The 26,717-nt window shown below is 43.5% G+C and overlaps 1 protein-coding gene across 10 annotated transcripts in view; it reads left to right on the top strand.

Annotated features, from left to right (window-relative positions):
- The window catches only part of LOC124038498 (ribosome-binding protein 1-like), a 47,884-nt gene extending 34,057 nt beyond the window's left edge, over window positions 1-13,827 (top strand). For 3 of the 10 annotated variants that reach the window (XM_046354462.1, XM_046354463.1, XM_046354457.1), the window contains 18 exons: window positions 1,448-1,565; window positions 3,265-3,446; window positions 3,868-3,993; window positions 4,528-4,565; window positions 4,697-4,778; window positions 4,883-4,920; window positions 5,137-5,209; window positions 5,442-5,482; window positions 5,698-5,845; window positions 7,416-7,505; window positions 8,012-8,104; window positions 8,647-8,718; window positions 8,834-8,914; window positions 9,354-9,506; window positions 11,293-11,340; window positions 11,523-11,621; window positions 12,448-12,594; window positions 12,902-13,827. In XM_046354462.1, the coding sequence (XP_046210418.1) occupies window positions 1,448-1,565; window positions 3,265-3,446; window positions 3,868-3,993; window positions 4,528-4,565; window positions 4,697-4,778; window positions 4,883-4,920; window positions 5,137-5,209; window positions 5,442-5,482; window positions 5,698-5,845; window positions 7,416-7,505; window positions 8,012-8,104; window positions 8,647-8,718; window positions 8,834-8,914; window positions 9,354-9,506; window positions 11,293-11,340; window positions 11,523-11,621; window positions 12,448-12,594; window positions 12,902-12,934 (1,662 nt within the window). In that variant the 3' untranslated portion in view covers window positions 12,935-13,827. The other 7 variants (XM_046354459.1, XM_046354458.1, XM_046354461.1 and 4 more) reach the window with 7 other exon arrangements.
- Window positions 13,828-26,717: the final 12,890 nt, after the last annotated feature.

Raw genomic sequence — 26,717 nt, 5'->3', positions numbered from 1 at the left:
AATATATCCAAGGAATCCAATATATCCAAGGGTATGTTGAACTGCAAGGCTACACCCTAGTTCTAGAACTGCCAGTTTGCAGTTTGCCTTCGCCTTACCCACTGGCTGGTCCCCCACTCCTCTAAAATCTTAGCTACGGGCTGGTCCCCCACCCCTCTAAACCCTTACCCTCCGGCTGGTCCCCCACCCCCCTAAACCCTTACCTTCCGACTGGTCCCCCTCCCCTTTACAGCCTTACCCTCCGGCTGGTCCCCCTCCCCTCTACAGCATTAACCTCCGGCTGGTCCCCCTCCCCTCTACAGCCTTAACCTCCGGCTGGTCCCCCACCCCTCTAAAGCCTTCGCTACCGGCTGGTCCCCCACCCTCTAAAGCCTTCGCTACCGGCTGGTCCCCCACCCCTCTAAAGCCTTCGCTACCGGATGGTCCCCCCACCCCTCTAAAGCCTTCGCTACCGGATGGTCCCCCACCCCTCTAAAGCCTTCGCTACCGGATGGTCCCCCACCCCTCTAAAGCCTTCGCTACTGGATGGTCCCCCCACCCCTCTAAAGCCTTCGCTACCGGATGGTCCCCCCACCCCTCTAAAGCCTTCGCTACCGGATGGTCCCCCCACCCCTCTAAAGCCTTCGCTACCGGATGGTCCCCCCACCCCTCTAAAGCCTTCGCTACCGGATGGTCCCCCACCCATCTAATGCGCCTGTGATGCGTCTGGGTCTCTAATGGCCTTGAAATCATAGAGCTGTGTGTTGAACTGGAATTCAGCCACACAATAATGGGGCTGAATGACTAGCTGGCTGGCAGGTTGGTTGCTGACTGGTTGGCTGGCTGGCTGGCTGGTTGGCTGGCTGGCTGGCTGGCTGGCTGGCACCAGATGGAATGTGTGCTATGTGCCCAAGCAAAGTTTAAAACATTACTAGACACCAGCTGTGTTTAGTCCATTCGGTAAATCCTAATTGTGTGTGTGTGTGTGTGTGTACTATTATGGGGTCAGTGAGTTAATGTTTTACTTCCTGGCAGTCAAGAGTTCATGTTAATTAATCATTTAATTATCAGGTCCTTCTGGACCAGTTACGAGTTTTATCAATAGAATGGTACATGCCTATTAGTGAATATACACATGTCACTATCATTAGCCCTCCAGATTTTAGTCTTTCTCTTTCGCTCTCTCTCACACACACACCAGTTGTATACCTATTACTAAGTCTCTGTAGATGGATAATAATGTAGTAGATATGTTTTGTATTTAGCCTCTGCTGCCCTCTGGTGGTTAGTAACATACAATGCGCCCCCACCCTTCATCCTCAGGCCAGACCCTGGGAATAATATCATACTGTTATAATCATAGAAATACAATCTCATTCTAGTTGTGGTCATATCTTACCCTGAGCATGCTGTCACAATACTTACTGTAGTATTACAGAATATTAAAATATGTCTTACTCTACTTCAGGCCAGCCGTGTAGAGAGTGAGCAGGTGCTGCAGAGGAGGTTGGAGGAGGTTAGTGAAGAGTTGAGGAGTTCACAGAGCACCCTGGAGAAAGCCCAGCAGGACGCTACTTCCCTCTCAGGTAAGACATTCATGTTTCGGTCATGTTTGTTCGAATTCCAGCTGACTAACCGAGTATGAAGCGAAAATGCTCAAATGCTCAATTGAAGTCAATGTCAAACTTTCCTCAAATTCGACCATTAAATTGAACCGTCAGATTAAATACACTGAACAAAAGAAGAAATCGGAATAGCTATAGTCACGTTATTTGACTGCCAACCTTAACCAATTGTATTTTATTCTTCAAAATTGCAGTGAATAAGATCTATTGATTGAACAGCATTAATCCAATTTGATTTGTCACATGCGCCAAATACAACCTTACCATGAAATGTTTACTTACAAGCCCTTAACCAACAATGCAGTTCTAGAAATAGTTACGAAATAAACTAAAGTGATTATTATATATTTTTTTTATATATACTAATCTTAAAGTAGCACAAGAAAATGACATAACAATAACGAGGCTATATACAGGGGGTACCGGTACATAGTCAATGTGCGGGGCCACAGGTTAGTATAGGTCATTTGTAAATCGACTATGCATAGATAATAAACAGCGTGTAGCAGCAGTGTAAAAACAAAGGGGAGCGTCAGTCAATGTAAATAGTCCAGGTGGCCATTTGATTAATTGTTCAGCAGTCTTATGGCATGGGGGTAGAAGCTGTTAAGGAGCCTTTTGGTCCTAGACTTGATGCTCTGGTACCGCTTGCCATGCGGTAGCAGAGAGAACAGTCTATAACTTGGGCGACTGGAGTCTTTGATAATTTTTTGGGGCCTTCCTCTGACACTGCCTAGTGCATATAGGTCCTGGATGTCAGGAAGCTTGGCCCCAGTGATGTACTGGACCATATGCACTACCCTCTGTAGCCCCTTACGGTCAGATAGTCAATGAACATTTTCACATACAGTGGGGCAAAAAAGTATTTAGTCAGCCACCAATTGTGCAGGTTCTCCCACTTAAAAATGAGAGAGGCCTGTAATTTTCATCATAGGTACACATCAACTATGACAGACAAAATGAGAAAAGAAATCCAGAAAATCACATTGTAGGATTTTTAATGAATTTATTTGCAAATTATGGTGGACAATAAGTATTTGGTCACCTACAAACAAGCAATATTTCTGCCTCTCACAGACCTGTAACTTCTTTAAGAGGCTCCTCTGTCCTCCATGTGATTTTCTGGACTTTTTTTCCTCATTTTGTCTGTCATAGTTGAAGTGTACCTATGATGAAAATTACAGGCCTCATCTTTTTAAGTGGCAGAACTTGCACAATTGGTGGCTGACTAAATACTTTTTTGCCCCACTGTAGGTGTTCCTTTTGTCTAGGTGGGAAAGGGCAGTGTGGAGTGCGATTTGAGATTGTGTTGACGTGAGCCTTTCATGGCTACCGACGTGAGTGCTACGGGGCCGTAATTAGGCAGGTTACCATCGCTTTCTTGGGCACAGGGACTATGGTGGTCTGTTTGAAACATGTAGGTATTACAGACTCTGTCAGGGAGAGGTTGAAAATGTCAGTGAAGACACTTGCTAGTTGGTCTGCGCATGTTTTGAGTACACATCCTGGTAATCCGTCTGGCCCCGCAGCTTTGTGAATGTTGACCTGTTTAACGGTCTGGCTCACATCGGCTACAGAGAGCGTGATCACAGTCGTCCAGAACAGCTGATGCTCTATAAATATATAGTTTGTAGTGAGTTTTGTCTGCCATCCCCCCCAGACATCCAGGTCCATCTGGGCAGGATAGAGGCTGATCTGAAAGAGCGTAGTGCCCAGGTGGAGGCCCTAACAGCCCAGCTGGAGCAGACCGAGCTGGAGAAGGGACAACTGGAGGATCAGGTAGAATCCATCAACGTACTGCTGGAGGCCAGCCACAACAGAGACGTGGACGAGGACACGGAGGTGAGTTGTCAGATTAGGGTTAGGGTAAGCGCCTAGACTGCTCCCAACCAGCACTTGCACACTCTGCGTGAGCCAGTGCTTACTAGTGCCAGAGAGGTTGTTAACGGAGAGACTCAAAATGCGATGACTTTCTGTAAACACTCATGATGAAGATTCAGAGCAATGTCAATGGCACATTTGTTCACAAAGTATTTGCAGGAGGTCATCACAAATTGAGTGTCTGTTTCCAACCTCTCTGGTGCTAATGAGCAATGGCTTGTCCGGAGATGATGTGGTGGTGAAAACCATGCTATCAACGTTTTTTTGGGGTCCACTTCTGAATTCATGTTTATTTATGTTTTACAGGGTAACTCCACTGAGTTGGAACAGCTAAAGAGCAGGTATGGTTTTGATAATCTGTCCCTCATAATTCTCTTTATAGATGTGGAGTTGGTCTTTTCTCAACAACACCAATCATTTATCTTCCAGTCTTCAGGACAGAGACAGTCAGTTGGCATCACTCCAACAGGAGCTGAAGCAGCTCCAAGAAATGAAACAGGAGGCTTCTGTAAGTAGTCTCTATTCTGTTTTCATTGTGCTAGCTAGTTGGATGGCCATGGCTAACTGAATCCATTATTTCTCTATTGATTTCCTCTCTAGGTTTCTGCCTTTCTAGGGAGTTTTTCCTAGACACCATGCTTCTACATCCTGCATTGCTTGCTGTTTGGGGTTTTAGGCTGGGTTTCTGTACAGGGCTTTATAAATACATTTATTTGATTGATTTCCGAGCTGAATCAGTTAGTTCTCTCTTGATTTCCGAGCTGAATCAGTTAGTTCTCTCTTGATTTCCGAGCTGAATCAGTTAGTTCTCTCTTGATTTCCGAGCTGAATCAGTTAGTACTCTCTTGATTTCTGAGCTGAATCAGTTAGTTCTCTCTTGATTTCCGAGCTGAATCAGTTATTTATGTTTACTGAATGTATTTGGACATTTCTAGGCAGAATTGTATCCATTGGGAGGAGACATTTGGTTTCCAAAGTGGGTTATCGAGAACCATAATGTTGTCTTTTTATCTTTCATTATCTTCTTACTCTGTCCCGGCAGGCAGTTGCTACAGCTGAGACCGAGCGCCCACCTAACAGGTCTGTCTGGAGCAAGTCCACTGCTATTTCAGTTTAAATCACCCATTTGAAGCTGAAACTATGTCACCAACTTTGTTAAATTCTGCTATTATGTACCTGAACATCCTCATATGCATCTCTCTTCATTTCAGTGAGGAAGCAAGCCTGGTGACATCACTTCAGGAAGAACTGAAGCAGCTTAAAGAAGAGATGGAGCAACTTAAAAACTCTCCCGTAAGTTTCGTTGAGCTAAAAGCGGTACATTTCTATATTTACACGACAGCTTTTCCATTATGAATATTGACATGGTTTCTCAAAGTTGACTGCTTTTTTGTCAGGCTGATGTCACTGGAGAGACGGAACAGCTACTCAACAGGTGAGTTATGGTTTTATTGAAACCTAGTTTCAGAAGAATATACTTACTAGAAGGGACAGAACATTGTCTTGACTGGGACTGTTAGTTCTAGTAATTATAGTTATATGCCTTGTGCTTACTTGGATCAACAACAAACAAAAAAGAGATGTTTCAATACAACTTCATTACAACACACCCTTGCCTAATGCTGGTTAACAATGTGGTCCTTCATTCCAGAATGAAGGAGAGAACGAGCCAGGAAGTGAAGCAACTCAAAGAAACATCAGAGCAGGCCCAGAGCAGCACTGCTGTAAGTGTGCCATTCCTCTTCTACAGTCACCTACAGTTAACTTAGTCTGGTCCCAGTTCCATTTGTGCTGTTTCACCAATCTCCTATGGTCGTTTGGCATGACAAATACCATAAGAATTGGCAAGACCGCACAAACAGATCTGGGACCAGGCTATAGTTGCCCTTCTTGTGTATCAACTCGATCTGTACTACTGTAGGATATAGTCATCTGAATTCCTGCTTTATGTTTCAGCAGTCCGACAACACCGCAGAACTGGCGGTGCTACAAACCAGGTACAAAAAGCCTTGTTCCTTACCAAACCCATTGATTTTAACTTGGTTTTTCCCTTGTGGAATAACAAATCAAACTGTATTTAAAGTATCTTTAAAATTGCAACACATTTTACAGTAAAACAATACAAATGTTGATTAAAAGCTATATGGAATATTTGCTTTTGGCTCTTCTATATAAAAAGGATACTAAAGTAAACTGTGTTTCTGGCCATCTGGTTGTTTATTAGTCTGGCAGAGAGGGACGCTATGATGGCATCACTACAGGTGGAGCTAAGGGAAGCCAGGGACCAATCGCACAAGGTACAGGAGACCCTCGCTCAGGTCCAGCAGAGCCAGGAATCGGAGCCTAGCACAGAGCTGCCGGTAAGAGATGATGTACAAATCTGACTGAGCCATGATCATAACTTGATTGGTTTGGTCTGGTCTGACAGAAGTCATGGGGCCCGTTTATGAAACGTTTAGATAGAAATAGGTTTTGTCGAAAAAATGTGCCTCTCTGACATGTAGGATAAGGAATCACGTCTGCTCTATTCACGGCAGTTCTATATGCAATGTATGACAAAGATTGGCTACCGAACATATCCTTGGTTATGTAGTCTGTATATTATGTACACTGTATGGGTGATTGTGGAGGCCAGGTCATCTGATGCAGCACTTCATCCCTTTCCTGCTTGGTCAAATAGCCCTTACACAGCCTGGATGTGTGTTGGGTCATTGTCCTGTTGAAAAACAAATGATAGTCCCACTAAGCGCAAACCACATTGGATGGCGTATCGCTGCAGAATGCTGTGGTAGCAATGCTGGTTGTGTGCCTTAAATTCTAAATGCATCAGACTATCACCAGCAAAGCACCATCACACCACCACCTCCATGCTTCACGGTGGAAACCACACATGCAGAGATAATCTGTTCACCTACTCTGCATCTCACAAAGACACGGAACGGAAGTTGGAACCAAAAATCGCAAATTTGGACTCATCAGATCTAATGTCACCGGTCTAATGTCCATTGCTCATGTTTCTTGGCCCAAAGCAAGTCTCTTCTTCTTATTGGTGTCCTTTAGTAGTGGTTTCTTTGCACCAAATCGACCATGAAGGCCTGATTCACGCAGTCTCCTCTGAACAGTTGATGTTGAGATGTGTCTGTTACTTGAACTCAGTGAAGCATTTTTTGGGCTGCAATTTCTGAGGCTGGTTGCTCTAATGAACTTATCCTCTGCAGCAGAGGTAACTCTGGGTCTTCCTTTCCTGTGGTAGTCTTCATGAGAGCCAGTTTCATCATAGTGCTTTGATGGTTTTTGCACTGCACTTGAAGAAAGTTCTTGACATTTTCCAAATTGACTGCCCTTCATGTCTTAAAGTAAAGATGGACTGTTTCATTTCTCTTGTTCTTGCCATAATATGGAATTGTTTTTTTTTTTTTTACCAATAGGGCTGTCTTCTGTATACCACCCCTACCGTGTCACAAACAAAACTGATTGGCACAAACGCATTCAATTACACAAATGAACTTTTAACAAGGCACACCTGTTAATTTAAATACATTCCAGGTGACTACCTCATGAAGCTGGTTGAGATAATGCCAAGAGTGTACAAAGCTGTCATCAAGGCAACGGGTGGCTACTTTTAAGAATTTCCAATATAAAATATATTTTGATGTTCCACACTTTTTTGGTTACCACAATATTCCATATGTGTTATTTGATAGTTTTGATGTCTTCACTATTATTCTACAATGTAGAAAATAGTTTTAAAAAATAAAGCAAAAACCTGGAATGAGTAGGTGTGTCCAAACTTTGACTGGTACTGTATATCGTTTGTCTACTTTTACCTGTAAGCCAGAGCACCACAGAAAAATATCACATTTGTAGAAAATGTAATGGACATGAATGTTTTCTCATTTGTTCTGACTGACTGTGGTGTTTTGATTCCAGGAGCTGTTGGAGAAACTTAAGGAAGCAGAGGACAGCCACGGGACACTGCAGGCAGAGTGTGACCAGTACAGAACAGTCCTGGCTGAAACAGTGAGTACCTACAACAACCCAACACGCCCAGTTGGTTTACACATCGGCATATCTAGATCCCTCAAATTAAAATCTGGCTCTTGAAACCAGTTCCACTGCTTTTTTCATTATTCCCTCTAATTAGGGACTGATTTAGACCTGGGACATCAGGTGGGTACAATTTAATTCTGGTAGAACAGAAAACCAGCAGTATTTTGGACCTCGTAGTGTAAGATTTGAATACCCCTGCTCTAGATAAACTTAAAAATGGGCCTACAACATAAGATAATTACATGTTTGTGTGAGTGAGAGATGGGTGTAAATGGGGGATAGATCTACTGAATTTATCACCCAAAACCTGCATCTATAAAGATGTGAAATTTGACCTCAAGCAAAACCTTCTCTTGCATAAAAATACAAGTGTGTGTGTGAGTGGGCGAGAGAGCGAGTTGTGGTCTACAAGATTTCATCCTGCAAAATTTGAAATACAGAAATACTCACACAATCATGTGTCTGTCTCTCCACAGGAAGGAATGCTGAAGTGCCTTCAGAAGAGTGTAGAGGAGGAGGAGCTGGTGTGGAAATCCAAGATTGCTGACTCTGAGGACCAGTTGAAGAAGGTGAAGAAGCAGCGTTTTCTCTCCTCTCCAACTGTAATATTGTGTCCTCTCTCGTGCTCTTTGTGTGGCCCTGCAGTGTATTAGTGGGCGTGGCCAATGTTGCAGTCTCCGACCCAACATTTTAAAGGCCCTTTTCTTGGCCTAGAGACAATGTTTCTGTTTGAATGCAAATTTCCTGAAATTCTTCACATTTTGCCATTGCTTATGCTGTGTTCTTACGCTATCTGAGTGACTCAAACATTATGACACAATCAATGGGGGCCCCATGCCAGGACATATTTGGGATTTTAGATTCTCTCTGACTGTCTAGTTTTTATTGGTGATTGTTACTTCTCAAAGATGATCTCATTTAAAAAATATATAGCTCTATATACCAAAACCAGATAAATATATTCTCTACATAGTCGTTTAAGTTTACACTGAAAACATTTACATCCCGAAAATGACCACCAATGTATTTTTAAAAACCACCCCGCCACTGCTCAATGATTATTGGGGAAACACTGCCGTGTTCTTAACCACACCCTCTCTACTCACACTAGGCCCTGGAACAAGTGCACACTCTGAAGGAGACTGCAGAGAGCTTGAAGGCAGAGAACCAAAGCATAGAACAGGTATAAATATCAGGCTGATTTCAACTACAGTCCAGTAGGTGTGTAGTGCTGGACTGGTACTGTCTGTACTGAATTGTACTTAAGTAATGGACTCCGTACCCTCCTCTCCCTCCAGCTGAAGGAGCAGTTGATGCTATTGGAAGCCCAGTTGGAGAAACAGTCCGAGACCGCCCTGACAGAGGAGGAAATTGCACCGGTACACATCTACATCCATACAGTACACCATAGGTACACTAGCTATACACATCTACACCCATACAGTACACCATAGGTACACTAGCTATACACATCTACACCCATACAGTACATCATAGGTACACTAGCTATACACATCTACACCCATACAGTACACCATAGGTACACTAGCTATACACATCTACACCCATACAGTACACCATAGGTACACTAGCTATACACATCTACACCCATACAGTACACCAGGTTTTGGGACTGGGGAAAATAGGGAATGGGAATCAATCCCCACAAGGTTAGTTAAACAAGACTGTGTGTGCTTGCCCATGTCTCCTGTGGTCCTGACAGGAAATGCAGTGGGCTGCCTGTTGAGGTCTACTTAGTATGTATCACAATTCTCCCCCTCCTCTCTTGTCCCTAACCCTTGGAGCTTCCTTTTCCAGGTCAGAGGTCAGCTGAGCGAGGCGATGATGTGTGCTCAGAGCCAGGAGGTAGTCCCTGAAACCAGGGCACAGAACAGCCAATCAGAGCCTGAGGTCAGAGTGCCGGAGGTTCTCGGTCATGGGGCACCCTTCACTGCATGTCTGTTCTACTGGGTGGGGTACTAGACTTTCTGGAAACTGGTCACTGGACAGCCATGGTTACCACAACCAGGGAATAGAGATATACAAATACTACTGGCTGATGTCATGACCATAGACAGCAGCCAGAGGTTTGAAAATGTTCTAGTAATGCCAGCCATCTTGGCATGTCATAAATGGGGACTAACTCATAAATAAATTGACTCAATTTTATTTCTATGGACTATATTGTAAATGAGTATCTCTCCTGCTGTTAAACCATGTATCTGTGGAGTTGGGATCCATTTGATCACAGTAGAGAAGTCCCCTGTTCTCTTACTGACACATTTTGATTGATAAAAACATTACAGCAATACAAGAAACAGAAGGATAATCTGGTCGTCAAGATAGTCAACACACACTAACTCCAGACTGTGTTTGTCTAGTCTGTCCAGTCTTCTCCATACACAGCTAACTCTAACCATGGTGTGTGTTTAACCAGCCAGTGTGTGTTGACTACCAGCTGCAGCTAACTCTAACCATGGTGTGTTTAACCAGCCAGTGTGTGTTGACTACCAGCTGCAGCTAACTCTAACCATGGTGTGTGTTTAACCAGCCAGTGTGTGTTGACTACCAGCTGCAGCTAACTCTAACCATGGTGTGTGTTTAACCAGCCAGTGTGTGTTGACTACCAGCTGCAGCTAACTCTAACCATGGTGTGTGTTTAACCAGCCAGTGTGTGTTGACTACCAGCTGCAGCTAACTCTAACCATGGTGTGTGTTTAACCAGCCAGTGTGTGTTGACTACCAGCTGCAGCTAACTCTAACCATGGTGTGTGTTTAACCAGCCAGTGTGTGTTGACTACCAGCTGCAGCTAACTCTAACCATGGTGTGTGTTTAACCAGCCAGTGTGTGTTGACTACCAGCTGCAGCTAACTCTAACCATGGTGTGTGTTTAACCAGCCAGTGTGTGTTGACTACCAGCTGCAGCTAACTCTAACCATGGTGTGTGTTTAACCAGCCAGTGTGTGTTGACTACCAGCTGCAGCTAACTCTAACCATGGTGTGTGTTTAACCAGCCAGTGTGTGTTGACTACCAGCTGCAGCTAACTCTACCCATGGTGTGTGTTTAACCAGCCAGTGCGTGTTGACTACCAGCTGCAGCTAACTCTAACCATGGTGTGTGTTTAACCAGCCAGTGTGTGTTGACTACCAGCTGCAGCTAACTCTAACCATGGTGTGTGTTTAACCAGCCAGTGTGTGTTGACTACGAGCTGCAGCTAACTCTTACCATGGTGTGTGTTTAACCAGCCAGTGTGTGTTGACTACCAGCTGCAGCTAACTCTAACCATGGTGTGTGTTTAACCAGCCAGTGTGTGTTGACTACCAGCTGCAGCTAACTCTAACCATGGTGTGTGTTTAACCAGCCAGTGTGTGTTGACTACCAGCTGCAGCTAACTCTAACCATGGTGTGTGTTTAACCAGCCAGTGTGTGTTGACTACCAGCTGCAGCTAACTCTAACCATGGCTTCTAATCACTCTCATCTTAGCATGATCACTCACTCATTGGGTTTAGTTTCCCACTGATTTGAGATTTTTCACTGAAGGAACCACACTGTTTGTTTTGGACATGACGCTGCGTCTTGCCTGGTGTGGAGTGAAGTGGGCACTAACATGACACAGGGTGGTGTGGGGGTGTGCAAGTCACAACATTTTATAGTGCTTTTACATGCTTTTATCTATTTTTGTCTGTAGCAAGGAGGAACACACAACATCTCTAGTGTCCGTACAGATATTCATCTTATACTATATTTTCTGCAGCTCAAGGTCCAGTCCCAGTTGAATCAGACTACAGAGGAGTTTGAACAGGTACTAAACTCTCCCACCCCTCACCACATACCAACCGGAAGAGGGTAGCTCTTGCTAGCAAGTTTGACATTGGCTAACAACAAAATTGCTTAGTTAGACACAGCGATTTGTCGGCTCGACTGTATGTTTGACTGTTTCTTGTTTCTCTGACTGACTGTTTTGTCTTGATTCCCCACCCCCAGGCTCAGAAGACGGTTGCAGAGCTCCAGGCTCAGCTGGACCTGCTGAAAGAGGCAGGAGACTCCCCACAGGATGACACAGAGGATGTAGCCCAGCTAAAGGTACCCACATAGCGCTGAACATGACCCTTGGCTTTGTTCATCAGGACACAATGCTGTGGAACTTTCAGATAGAAATGTGTTATGTAGAACAAATATGCCTCTCTGACATGTAGAATAAAAATAGTAATCATGTTGGCTCTATTCATTACATTTCTAACCCTAACCCTGCAACATTGGACAACGTTTGCCTGCTAAATGTGGACCAGGGCCAGTATTCATCAAGTGTCTCTGAATAGGAGTTCTGATCTAGGATTTATAAATCTCTCTGGGGTGAGGACTCTAGTGCCCAAATGCCTGTTTTAGCATGGGCACTGCCATTGAGGACTTTTACAATTTTAAAGTAGTCAACTGGGAGGGACTTATTATTGGTCAAGGAAGGATCACATGATTCCATCCAGGTCATCAGGAGGAATCAGCCAATGAATCATACTCTTGAGCTAACATTCCATAACTATAGGTGGCAATAAATCACAAACCTTGGCTTTATACCTGTTCAGGTGGCAGTATGCTTCATTAAAGTTAGTTTACCAGCTCATAGAAGTAGTAGAAGAACAAATTGACGAATTCAAAATGGAGCCTGAATAGCGCTACCCATGCTGTCACAGATGCTATAATGGGATATACAGTAGCCTATTCAATGCTGCGATCGTTATACATCTCTATGGGTCACCCCTGTCCATTCACTATAGTCTAAAAGGAAAAACTGATCCTAGATCAGCACTACTACTCTGAGACGCTTTATGAATACATGCCCTGGTCAGAACTGAAGCCGATGGAGGTTGTGTGAGGTCCGAAGGATCACCTTCTGTCCCTCTTTTCTCCTCAGGAGCGCCTGCAGAAAGAGAGAAAACTAATCAAAGATCTTGGCCAAGCAGCCACCAAACTCCAGCAGCTCTTAAAGTCCACTCGGAAGCAGCTTGCCAAAGAGAGGAACAAACACCGCACACTACAGGACCACTCTGATGAGACCACGGTGGCTATGACAATCTATTACTCATTTATTATGCTACGGTTGTGGGTTCAATTCCCACAGGGATCACATACCCAAACTAAAAATGTATGCACTCACTGTACTGACAGTTGTTTTGCATATCTGCGTCTGCTTAGTGGAATACAGAGTAAAATATTTATTATTATTATTATTATTGCACACTTAGCCTGAATGACTACAGTAATACTGTTTTGAACTGTTGCATGTCCATCAATGATTGTTTTGATTGATTCATGTATTTATTGTTTGGGTGTGGTTGTAAATGTGTATTTTTGTGTCTGACTTTCAGAGCACAGTGCTGAAGGAAGGAACATCTGTTTAAGAGACTGAAGACAAGACATTAAAACATTCCAAAAAGGCCTTCATATGATTACTATTACCATAGTTATGCATTCCAAAACCATTCTTATTTCTTTGTACTGTAGTAGTTGATTTCTGGAACTCTTGTAAGAATCAAAGGACCCGTTTCCCAGACACAGATGCATGGTCAATGGAGAATCTCCATTTAAAATAACCTTTTAGTCCAGGACTAGGTTTAATCTGTGTCTGTGAAACTGGACCAAAATGTTTAACTATTGCTATGAACATTTCATTGTATGATCTATGATGAGGAAAAAGACTATGCTGCAAGCAAAACTTTGTTGAAGAAAAAGCTCCATTCCATCAATGATTCTGGCTATGTCAGAAGTTATACCTAATACTAGCTTTGGTCCAGGGCAATAGTGCACGTTCCTCCACTACGCCCTGTATCGCTATCGATTAACGCCCTGGACCAGAGTTAACCTATTACCTACTCTGCCTTATATTCACAATGACCCCCCCCCAAACCAGAGTCCAGTGTTAAAAGGGAAAACAATTGTGCGTTAACGCGTACATCGACCTGTGCAATTACTTTGTTTGTATCCAAAATGGCACCCTATTCCCTATATAGCACACTACTTTTGACCAGGGCCCTTGACGAAACGCAATGGGCCCTTGGTCAAAAGAAGTGAACTGTATAGGGAATAAATATGGTGCCACTTTCGGACACACCTTTTGTGTGTGTCTTTTCTAAGAGGTTGGTTGAATGGTGGGTAGATTTTATGGTACACACAATGGATGGGTGAATGCAATACAGTGAGTGCCTCCTTCAGTACTGTGTGCGCAGTAGCTGGCTGCCAACACACATGAATGACTTTGATAAAGAATAAACTACAATGTAGCTATGTGTAATGACTGAGTCCTGCATGAACCTGTTGTTGTTGACATTTAAAAAACGTCTGACAGCGTCTGAATGGTAATATGACCACTATATGGAAAGATAACTCTCGCAAACATAATAGTATTCTCCAATTTGCTCTTCATCCTCCCGAAGTGTCCCTGAACTATGGAGTTAGTTTTGTGCTAACAAAATTAACCGGTTAAATGTGTCCAAAAAAACGACAATATTTCCTGAGCTTCCTTATATCTCCTAAATATAGGACGAACACTTCAAAAGCGTATTTTTTAAATGTATTTTATGAATGGTATTCAAAGCGTTTCTATGGGCTACAGTAGTAAAAGCCTAATTCAATATTTTAACAAATCATTTCAAATAAAAAGATATTGATAGCCGAAGAATTCCTAAAATTCAAAATAACATTTTATTGGTCACATAATACAACCGGTAACCGGTGTAGACTTTACCATGAAATGCTTAATTACGAGCCTATTCTCAACATTGCAGAGTTAAAAAGTTAGACATATTTTCTAAATGTAAAAGGAAATACTAATAGAATAAAATAACAAGGCAAAATACAAAGGGTATCAGTACAGTCAATGTGCAGGGGCATGAGGTAATACAGTATGTAGGTAGAGGTAAAAGTGATGAGGCAATCAGGATATACAGTACCAGTCAAAAGTTTGGACACACCTACTCATTCCAGTTTTTTTTCTACTATTTTTCTACATTGTACAATAATAGTGAAGACATTAGTGGGTCAGAAGTTTACATACACTAAGTTGACTGCCTTTTGGAAAAATGCCCTCTGGTCTGATGAAACAAAAATGGAACTGTTTGGCCATAATGACCATCGTTATGTTTGGAGGAAAAAGAGGTGAGGCTTGCAAGCCGAAGAACACCATCCCAACTGTGAAGCATCATGTTGTGGGGGTGCTTTGCTGCAGGAGGGACTGGTGCACTTCACAAAATAGATAGCATCACGAGGGAGGAAAATTATGTGGATATATTGAAGCAACATCTCAAGACATCAATCAGGAAGTTAAAGCTTGGTCGCAAATGGGTCTTCCAAATGGACAATGAGGTTGGGTGATTGTGGAGGCCAGGTCATCTGATGTAGCACTCCATCACTCTCTTTGGTCAAATAGCCCTTACACAGCCTGGAGGTGTGTTGGGTCATTGTCCTGTTGAAAAACAAATTATGTCAAAGCGCAAACCAGATGGGATGGTATATCGCTGCAGAATGCTGTAGTAGCCATGCTGGTTAAGTGTGCCTTGTATTCTAAATTAATCACAGACAGTGTCACCAGAAAAGCACCATCACACCTCCTCCTCCATGCTTCACGGCAGAGGAACCACACATGCGGAGATCATCCGTTCACCTACTCTGCGTCTCACTAAGAGACAGCGGTTGGAACCAGGAATCTCAGAATTTGGACTCATCAGACCAAAGGACAGATTTCCACCGGTCTAATGTCCATTGCTCATGTATCTTGGCACAAGTAAATCTCTTCTTATTGTTGTCCTTTAGTAGTGGTTTCTTTGCAGCAATTCGACCATGAAGGCCTAATTCACGCAGTCTCCTTTGAACAGTTCATATTGAGATGTCTGTTACTTGATGCATTTATTTGGGAAGCAATCTGAGGTGCAATTAACTATAATCAACTTATCCTCTGCAGCAGAGGTAACTCTGGGTCTTCCTTTCCTGTGGCGGTCCTTATGAGAGCCAGTTTCATCATAGGGCTTGATGGTTTTTGCGACGGCACTTGAAGAAACGTTAAAAGTTCTTGACATTTTCCAAATTGACTGAACTTCATGTCTTAAAGTAAAGATGGACCTTTGTTTTCTTTACTTATTTGAGCTGTTCTTGCCAGAATATGGACTTGATCTTTAACCAAATAGGGCTATCTTCTGTATACCAACCCTACCTTTACACAACTGATTGGCTCAAAAGCATTAAGTAGGAAAGAATTTCCACAGATGTACTTTTAACATGGCACACCTGTTAATTAAAATGCATTCCAGGTGACTACCTCTTGAAGCTGGTTGAGAGAATGCCAAGAGTTTACCAAGAGTTTGCAAAGCTATTGTCAAGCTAAAGGGTGGCTACTTTGAAGAAACTTAAATATGAAATATATTTTGATTTAACACTTTTTTGGTTACTCAATGATTCCATATGTGTTATTGCATAGTTATGATGTCTTCACTATTATTCTACAATGTATAAAATAGTAAAAATGTATAACAACCCTTGAATGAGTAGGTGTGTCCAAACTTTTGACTGGTACCATATAATAAACAGAGTAGCAGATGTGTGTATGTGGCGTCAATATGCGTGCATGCGTGTGTGTGTCAGTGTAGTATGTGTGAATGTGCATAGAGCCAGTTCAAGAGAGTCAGTGCAAAACAAATAATAACTGTGGTCAATAATCCCGGGTAGCCATTTGATTAACTGTTCAGCAGTCTTATGACTTTGGGGTAGAAGCTGTTCAGGAGCCTTTTGGTCTTAGACTTGGCACTCCAGTATCGCTTGTTGTGCGGTAGCAGCGGGAACGGTCTATGACTTAGGTGGCTGGAGTCTTAGACCATTTTTAGGACCTTCCTCTGACACTGCCTGGTATAGAGGTCCTGGATGGCAGGAAGTTTGGCCCCGGTGACGTACTGACGCACTAACCTCTAGAGCCTTGGGGTCAGATGCCGAGCAGTTGCCATACCAAGTGGTGATGCAGCCAGTCAAGTTGCTCTCAATGGTGCAGCTGTAGAACTTTTTCAGGATCTGAGGGCCCATGCCAAATCTTTTCAGCTTCCGAGGGTGAAGAGGCATTGTCGTGCCCTAGTTACGACTTTGTTTTGACCATGACAGGTCCTTAGCAATGTGGACAACTAGGAACTTGAAGCTCTTGGCCAGCTCCACTACAACCCTGTCGATGTGAATGAGGTGTGTTCGGCTTTCTGTTTCCTGTAGTCCAAAATAAGCTCCTTTGCCCATGTTGATGAAGGGTTTGTTGTCCTGGCACCAACCTGCCAGGTCTCTGACCTCCCTATAGGCTGTCACATCGTTGTCAGTGATCAGGCCTAACACTGCTGTCATTGGCAAACTGAATGATGGCATTGGAGTCGTGGTTGGCCACGCAGTCCTGTGTGAACAGGGAGTACAGGAGGGTATCAAGCATGCACCTCTCAGGGGCCCCTGTGTTGAGGATCAGCGTGGCAGATGTTGCCTACCCTCACCACCTGGGGGCGGGCCATCAGGAAGTCCAGGATCCAGTTGCTGAGGGAGGTGTTCAGTCCCCGGCTCCTTAGCTTAGTGATGAGCTTGGAAGGCACTATGGTGTTGAACAATAGAGATTGAATCATCTGTGTATCCGTTGGGGCGGTATGCGTATTGGAGTGGGCCTAGGGTTTCTGGGATGATGGTGTCGATGTGAGCCATGATCAGCATTTTAAAGGATTTCATGGCTACAGATGTGAGTGCTACGGGGCGGTAGTCATTTAGACAGGTTACCTTGGTGTTCTTGGGCACAGTGACTATGGTGGTTTGCTTGAAACACGTAGGTAATACACTGTTAGTCTACACCTGTTGTTTACGAAGCAGGTGACAAATAACATTTCATTTGATTTTAAGTTCCACTGTGTCCAAATCACTAAGGACTTAAAATGGTCCACAAACACGCAAACAGTCTGGCTGCATCACTGCTTGATATGGCAACTGCTAAGCCCCCGATCGCATGGCGCTACAGATGGTGGTGCACCCAGCCCAGTACATAACTGTTGCAAGAGCCTGTTGCAAGACTCCAGACACCTAAGCCATTGACTGTTCTCTCTGCTTCCGCACGGCAAGTGGTACCGGAGCAACAAGTCTGACACCAACAGGCTCCTGAACAGCTTATATCCCCAATCCACAAGACTGCTAAATAGTTAACAAAATGGCTACACGGACCATCTACATTGACTTTTCACTCACACACACACACTCACACGGACTCTCCAACACACACACACTCACTTAATTTGCTCACATTCTGAGTATAACACGCACACACATTCATCATACTGTATATGCTTCTGGTACTCTGTTTATAATATATCCTGATGCCTAGTCACCTTACCCCTATACATATCTACCCCTACCACTCCTTTATCCTTGCACATTGTAAATATGATATTGGCACTGACCCTGGAACTGACCTTGTATATAGCTACTGACCCTGGAACTGACCCTGTATATAGCTACTGACCCTGGATATAGCTACCGACCCTGGAACTGACCTTGTATATAGCTACTGACCCTGGAACTGACCTTGTATATAGCTATATTGGCCATCCTATTTGTACGGAACAAGCGTCCTAATTCTCCAATGCGTACTATTGCCGGGGCGGCAGCGTAGCCTAGTGGTTAGAGCGTTGGACTAGTAACCAGAAGGTTGCGAGTTCAAACCCCCATGCTGACAAGGTACAAAATCTGTCGTTCTGCCCCTGAACAGGCAGTTAACCCACTGTTCCCAGGCCGTCATTGAAAATAAGAATATGTTCTTAACTGACTTGCCTGGTTAAATAAAGGTAAAATAAAAAATAAAAAAAACAAAATATCACTCCTTAATAATCCTTGGCTTGCAAAACCAGGCCGTATTAAACTCTAGTTTATTTGGTGGTAGTGCACCTTACCTCAGGGTCAATTTCGGACCCTGCTTCCTTTTTATCGATATCCTGGTTAATACCCCCGGTAGAAACCCATTTTATTTGTTCGGAATATTCAAGCACCTATTATTGATCAAATTCAACTCCTTTATAACATTTTAATCAATAAATATCCTAAATAATCCCTCCCAAATTCGAGAATAAAGGCTACTTTACCTGCTGCCGACTGGGAAAAGCACTGTTCATTGTATCTAGTCACCCTTCCTGTCCTCCGTGATAATACGCAGGCCTGTTTCAATTTTAACCTCAATTCAGAGGTCAGGTCTTTAGTAAAACGAGTCAAAAACTCGTCCGTGCACGATTTTTCAGCGTATTACCTTCAGATAACAGGTAGAGTTGTTTAGATCCGGCTCAAAGGACCAAATTGATAGAGGAATTCTAAATTCCTTTAATGTTTTAATTGCCAAAACCAATTAGCACTCATTTCTAATTCATTTAATGAGTTGTAAGTTCATTAATTATGCATGAAGTAGATCGAGACCAGTCTTAAAAGCCAGGTTAAAGAGCGTTTAATTCCAGAGAGTACTAACCACATACACAGATTTCCACAGGTTATAAACTCAAAATGACATCATCAGTTTCCCACGATTGCCCCGTTGTTTTTTTGTTTAGGTCCAGAGATGCTTTCTACTCCCCTCATAAACCAGACATTACAACCTGTCTAAAAGATACAGATTTCTCTCACCAATGGAACAAAACCCAAACATTCTTATCTTGTCTGAAAAGCTTTTTCTCCCCCTTGACCTTCCCAAGAGGCACAGACAATCAAATTAGTTCTGCTTACATTTTCAGTAACAGCTTAACCAATAACCTTTACTTTTCATATCATAACATAATAGTATTAGAATATCAATAATGTATAAATAATTATTCATCTTAACTACGATTTCCTCTAACAAGACCCTGGAACTGACCTTGTATATAGCTACTGACCGTGGAACTGACCCTGTATATAGTTACTGACTCTGGACCTGACCCTGTATATACAGTAGGGAGAACAAGTATTTGATACACTGCCGATTTTGCAGGTTTTCCTACTTACAAAGCATGAAGAGGTCTGTAATTTTTATCATAGGTACACTTCAACTGTGAGAGACGGAATCTAAAACAAAAATCCAGAAAATCACATTGTATGATTTTTAAGTAATTAATTAGCATTTTATTGCATGACATAAGTATTTGATACATCAGAAAAGCAGAACTTAATATTTGGTACAGAAAACTTTTTTTGCAATTACAGAGATCATACGTTTCCCGTAGTTCTTAACCAGATTTGCACACACTGCAGCAGGGATTTTGGCCCACTCCTCCACACAGACCTTCTCCAGATCCTTCAGGTTTCGGGGCTGTCGCTGGGCAGTACGGACTTTCAGCTCCCTCCAAAGATGTTCTACTGGGTTCAGGTCTGGAGACTGGCTAGGCCACTCCAGGACCTTGAGATGCTTCTTACGGAGCCACTCCTTAGTTGCCCTAGCTGTGTGTTTCGGGTCGTTGTCATGCTGGAAGACCCAGCCACGACCCATCTTAAATGCTCTTACTGAGGGAAGGAGATTGTTGGCCAAGATCTCGGGATACATGGCCCCATCCATCCTCCCCTCAATACGGTGCAGTCATCCACCAAAGAATGATGTTTCCACCTCCATGCTTCACGGTTGGGATGGTGTTCTTGGGGATGTACTCATCCTTCTTCTTCCTGCAAACACAGCGAGTTGAGTTTAGACCAAAAAGCTATATTTTTGTCTCATCACACCACATGACCTTCTCCCATTCCTCCTCTGGATCATCCAGATGGTCATTGGCAAACTTCAGACGGGCCTGGATATGTGCTGGCTTGAGCAGGGGGACCTTGCGTGCACTGCAGGATTTTAGTCCATGACGGCGTAGTGTGTTACTAATGGTTTTCTTTGAGACTGCGGTCCCAGCTCTCTTCAGGTCATTGAGCAGGTCCTGTCGTGTAGTTCTGGGCTTATCACTCACCTTCCTCATGATCATTGATGCCCCACGAGGTGAGATCTTGCATGGAGCCCCAGACCGAGGGTAATTGACCGTCATCTTGAACTTCTTCCATTTTCTAATAATTACGCCAACAGTTGTTGCTTTCTCACCAAGCTGCTTGCCTATTGTCCTGTAGCCCATCCCAGCCTTGTGCAGGTCTACAATTCTATCCCTGATGTCCTTACACCCTCTCTGGTCTTGGCCATTGTGGAGAGGTTGGAGTCTGTTTGATTGAGTGTGTGGACAGGTGTCTTTTATACAGGTAACAAGTTCAAACAGGTGCAGTTAATACAGGTAATGAGTGGAGAACAGGAGGGATTCTTTAAAAAAACTAACAGGTCTGTGAGAGCCGGAATTCTTACTGGTTGGTAGGTGATCAAATACTTTTGTCATGCAATAAAATGCTCATGAATTACTTAAAAATCATACAATGTGATTTTCTGGATTTTTGTTTTAGATTTTAAAAATATATATTTTAGATTCCGTCTCTCATAGTTGAAGTGTACCTATGATTACAGACCACTACATGCTTTGTAAGTAGGAAAACCTGCAAAATCGGCAGTGTATCAAATACTTCTTCTCCCCACTTTCTACTTTACTTTATGTTTTAAATATATTTACTACTGATCTTGATTACTGCACTGGTTTCATTGTACTTGTGCACATAACAATAAAACTTTAGACTTATATCTCAAAGTCCTTCTGACTTCAGGGTCTGGAATGGCTCTTTGATGTTGAAGGCACAGTGCCTGGATAATGAAGGGGGCTGTGCTTTTACTAGTTGGCTCTCATCCGTGTCTTTCACAGTCGAACACCCACACACAGCCCCCGAGCCCCGCCCCCCTCCATTACAACAGTTGGATTTTGCATATATTGTTCATCTTTGTTCATATAGCATTTTAAAGGGCTTTTTTTTAATCAGTTCTTTTGTTGTTTGTATCAAACTACTGAGTGTGCCTTAACAGGTTCCTTTATTCGGATTATACCTACAGTTTGGCTGGATTGTACTTGAATATTGAATAATAATGTGATTTGGGAGAAAATATAAATTTATGTGTATGTTATTGTAAGTTTACTTAAATTAGGATAAAATACAAATGTATAGATCGACTTTGAATGATGATGTAAATATGTTAAAGTATTAAAGTATGCCGTCAGAAAAAATACATACACCCCGACACACTGACTTCACGCACAGACTTTTGACCTTAGTAAGAAAGACATCAGGGAGGGCCAAGATGGCGTTGCTTTGAGAGGGAGTGTTTTCTCGCCTGTCAAAGCAACATTGAGGGTTAGGCGGCCCATCATAGAGCGGGCCACCGAAGTAACATCAAAGAGGATCGATAATTTGTCAGAAACTGTCAGTCAGCTTCACAAAATTGTGAGCGAGAACAAGGAAAAGATAACGTTCCTAGAGAATGAGTTGAAGAAACTGCAATCCCAAAATACTGAGCTGTGTGAGAATGTCGCTGAATTTCAAAGGTACTCTCGCAGGTGGAATCTGATATTGACCTCATCCCGTGCTTTCCTTGCCATCTTAAATAAGCATGCCCAGTTTAAAAAATGTAGAACTAAGAAAAGATATAGCCCTAAAGTGGTGATCCTAACTGACCTAAAACAGGGAATTTTTACAAGGATTAAATGTCAGGAATTGTGAAAAACTGAGTTGAAATGTATTTGGCTAAGGTGTAAACTGTAAATAACACTTAAGATCAACTGGTTGAAAAGATGTTTGATCAATACTGATTCAATATGGTATTTCATTCCAAATAATGTGTTTAATAAATTGGGAGGTCTTCAATTTTTACTGAAATGTAATTATATTCCTGAAAGATTACCCAGTAAATTGGCTAGGTTTCACCAACAAGCTTTAATGGCCTGTAAAATATGTTTACTACACAATTTTTCCCAACACAAAGCTATTTTGTGGAATAATTCAGACATAACTGTAAGGAATAAGTCATTGTTCTACCCCAGCTGGCATGAGAGAAATATTGACTTTGTTCTTGATGTTTTCAACAACAGGGGTAATATTCTTACATATGAACAATTTATAACATTGAAAGAGTTTCCAATACCTTTCAGAGAGTTTATTTCTGTGATCAAATCCGTTCCCAGAGATCTAACTACACTAATGAAAACTCATCTTAGCTTAGGTAAAGATCACAAAGCTTATCCAGAACTCAGTTTGGAAAGCGTGGGCTTACTTGAGAAATCTTGTTGTAATAAATATAAGACAAATTCTCCATTCACAAGACCAACTTACATCAAGAGGAAACATTTTCTGGAACATGCTTGTTCCTGACATTGTCTGGAAAAATGCATGGTTAAGGCCTTACAAATATTGTATACCAAACAAATTTAAGGAAGTTCACTTAAACATTTTACATAAGATATATCTATATAATTCTATGTTGTCCAACTTTGTGGCTATTGATGATATCTGCGTTTTTTGTGAAAAAGGTGAGAATCTGTCTCACTTGTTCTTTGAATGTAAATTTGTGTCATAATTTTGGGAAAACCTTGAAGAATACTTCTTTACCATTATGAACAGTCCCTGTGTTTTTGACATGAAGGATATAATATGTTACTATTACAATGATAACAAGACCATTGAAATGATTGTGATTTTTAAAATTCTTGTTGCCAAATACTTTATACACAAACAAAAATGACAAAATTCGATACCAAAACTACACATTTTTGATAGTTAAATTCAATCTTCTTAGAACATTATCCCTAGTGAATAACAAGAATAACATTTCCTGAATCATTATAATGATATTTTTCCAGAGTGATTACAATTGCACTAGAATTGTTTTTTATTTGTATTATTTCATTGATATTTTTGTATGTTTTAGTATTTTCTTGTTAATACCTGCGTTCTATTTTGTATGATGTAGCAATGTAAGTTGTTGATGTATTATGAATAAAAAGAGGGAGAAAAGAAAGCCATCATCATCTGCGCCCATTCAACATAGCCTAAATGAAAGTTTTACATTTACAATTACATTTAAGTCATTTAGCAGACGCTCTTATCCAGAGCGACTTACAAAGTGGTGCATTCACCTTATGACATCCAGTGGAACAGTCACTTTACAATAGTGCATCTAAATCTTAAAGGGGGGGGGGGGGGTGGATACTTATCCTATCCTAGGTATTCCTTAAAGAGGTGGGGTTTCAGGTGTCTCCGGAAGGTGGTGATTGACTCCGCTGTCCTGGCGTCGTGAGGGAGTTTGTTCCACCATTGGGGGGCCAGAGCAGCGAACAGTTTTGACTGGGCTGAGCGGGAACTGTACTTCCTCAGTGGTAGGGAGGCGAGCAGGCCAGAGGTGGATGAACGCAGTGCCCTTGTTTGGGTGTAGGGCCTGATCAGAGCCTGGAGGTACTGAGATGCCATTCCCCTCACAGCTCCGTAGGCAAGCACCATGGTCTTGTAGCGGATGCGAGCTTCAACTGGAAGCCAGTGGAGAGAACGGAGGAGCGGGGTGACGTGAGAGAACTTGGGAAGGTTGAACACCAGACGGGCTGCGGTGTTCTGGATGAGTTGAAGGGGTTTAATGGCACAGGCAGGGAGCCCAGCCAACAGCGAGTTGCAGTAATCCAGACGGGAGATGACAAGTGCCTGGATTAGGACCTGCGCCGCTTCCTGTGTGAGGCAGGGTCGTACTCTGCGGATGTTGTAGAGCATGAACCTACAGGAACGGGCCACCGCCTTGATGTTGGTTGAGAACGACAGGGTGTTGTCCAGGATCACACCAAGGTTCTTAGCGCTCTGGGAGGAGGACACAATGGAGTTGTCAACCGTGATGGCGAGATCATGGAACGGGCAGTCCTTCCCCGGGAGGAAGAGCAGCTCCGTCTTGCCGAGGTTCAGCTTGAGGTGGTGATCCGTCATCCACGCTGATATGTCTGCCAGACATGCAGAGATGCGATTCGCCACCTGGTCATCAGAAGGGGGAAAGGAGAAGATTAGTTGTGTGTCGTCTGCATAGCAATGATAGGAGAGACCATGTGAGGTTATGACAGAGCCAAGTGACTTGGTGTATAGCGAGAATAGGAGAGGGCCTAGAACAGAGCCCTGGGGGACACCAGTGGTGAGAGCGCGTGGTGAGGAGACAGATTCTCGCCACGCCACCTGGTAGGAGCGACCTGTCAGGTAGGACGCAATCCAAGCGTGGGCCGCGCCGGAGATGCCCAACTCGGAGAGGGTGGAGAGGAGGATCTGATGGTTCACAGTATCGAAGGCAGCCGATAGATCTAGAAGGATGAGAGCAGAGGAGAGAGAGTTAGCTTTAGCAGTGCGGAGCGCCTCCGTGATACAGAGGAGAGCAGTCTCAGTTGAATGACTAGTCTTGAAACCTGACTGATTTGGATCAAGAAGGTCATTCAGAGAGAGATAGCGGGAGAGCTGGCCAAGGACGGCACGTTAAAGAGTTTTGGAGAGAAAAGAAAGAAGGGATACTGGTCTGTAATTGTTGACATCGGAGAGATCGAGTGTAGGTTTTTTCAGAAGGGGTGCAACTCTCGCTCTCTTGAAGACGGAAGGGACGTAGCCAGCGGTCAGTGATGAGTTGATGAGCGAGGTGAGGTAAGGGAGAAGGTCTCCGGAAATGGTCTGGAGAAGAGGGGAGGGGATAGGGTCAAGCGGGCAGGTTGTTGGGCGGCCGGCCGTCACAAGACGCGAGATTTCATCTGGAGAGAGAGGGGAGAAAGAGGTCAGAGCACAGGGTAGGGCAGTGTGAGCAGAACCAGCGGTGTCGTTTGACTTAGCAAACGAGGATCGGATGTCGTCGACCTTCTTTTCAAAATGGTTGACGAAGTCGTCTGCAGAGAGGGAGGGGGGGGGGAGGAGGATTCAGGAGGAAGGAGAAGGTGGCAAAGAGCTTCCTAGGGTTAGAGGCAGATGCTTGGAATTTAGCATGGTAGAAAGTGGCTTTAGCAGCAGAGACAGAGGAGGAAAATGTAGAGAGGAGGGAGTGAAAGGATGCCAGGTCCGCAGGGAGGCGAGTTTTTCTCCATTTCCGCTCGGCTGCCCGGAGCCCTGTTCTGTGAGCTCGCAATGAGTCATCGAGCCACGGAGCGGGAGGGGAGGACCGAGCCGGCCTGGAGGATAGGGGACATAGAGAGTCAAAGGATGCAGAGAGGGAGGAGAGGAGGGTTGAGGAGGCAGAATCAGGAGATAGGTTGGAGAAGGTTTGAGCGGAGGGAAGAGATGATAGGATGGAAGAGGAGAGAGTAGCGGGGGAGAGAGAGCGAAGGTTGGGACGGCGCGATACCATCCGAGTAGGGGCAGTGTGGGAGGTGTTGGATGAGAGCGAGAGGGAAAAGGATACAAGGTAGTGGTCGGAGACTTGGAGGGGAGTTGCAATGAGGTTAGTGGAAGAACAGCATCTAGTAAAGATGAGGTCGAGCGTATTGCCTGCCTTGTGAGTAGGGGGAAGGTGAGAGGGTGAGGTCAAAAGAGGAGAGGAGTGGAAAGAAGGAGGCAGAGAGGAATGAGTCAAAGGTAGACGTGGGGGAGGTTAAAGTCGCCCAGAACTGTGAGAGGTGAGCCGTCCTCAGGAAAGGAGCTTATCAAGACATCAAGCTCATTGATGAACTCTCCGAGGGAACCTGGAGGGCGATAAATGATAAGGATGTTAAGCTTGAAAGGGCTGGTAACTGTGACAGCATGGAATTCAAAGGAGGCGATAGACAGATGGGTAAGGGGAGAAAGAGAGAATGACCACTTGGGAGAGATGAGGATCCCGGTGCCACCACCCCGCTGACCAGAAGCTCTCGGGGTGTGCGAGAACACGTGAGCGGACGAAGAGAGAGCAGTAGGAGTAGCAGTGTTGTCTGTGGTGATCCATGTTTCCGTTAGTGCCAAGAAGTCGAGGGACTGGAGGGAGGCATAGGCTGAGATGAACTCTGCCTTGTTGACCGCAGATTGGCAGTTCCATGTTTTTTATTCCTTTTAAACAAAATAACTTTTTGGGGTTCTCATATGTTTACAATGATGTTTTGATTCTTGCTTGAGCAGTCGCTAAAATTATATTTTGTTGTGATCTTTGCATAATAACTATTTTGGATGCAGCAGTTAGCTAGAATAGCTGTAGCTGTAGCAAAAGCTAGCCAAATAGCTATTTTACTGGTTGAAGTGTTTTTTTTAAGTACACTGCTCAAAAAAATAAAGGGAACACTAAAATAACACATCATAGATCTGAATGAA

Source organism: Oncorhynchus gorbuscha, linkage group LG06 (genome assembly GCF_021184085.1).
Source record: "Oncorhynchus gorbuscha isolate QuinsamMale2020 ecotype Even-year linkage group LG06, OgorEven_v1.0, whole genome shotgun sequence".
NCBI classification, from domain to species: Eukaryota; Metazoa; Chordata; class Actinopteri; order Salmoniformes; family Salmonidae; genus Oncorhynchus; species Oncorhynchus gorbuscha.
The sequence above is the reverse complement of the archived record's forward strand: the minus strand, read 5'-3'. Positions and strand labels throughout refer to the sequence as shown.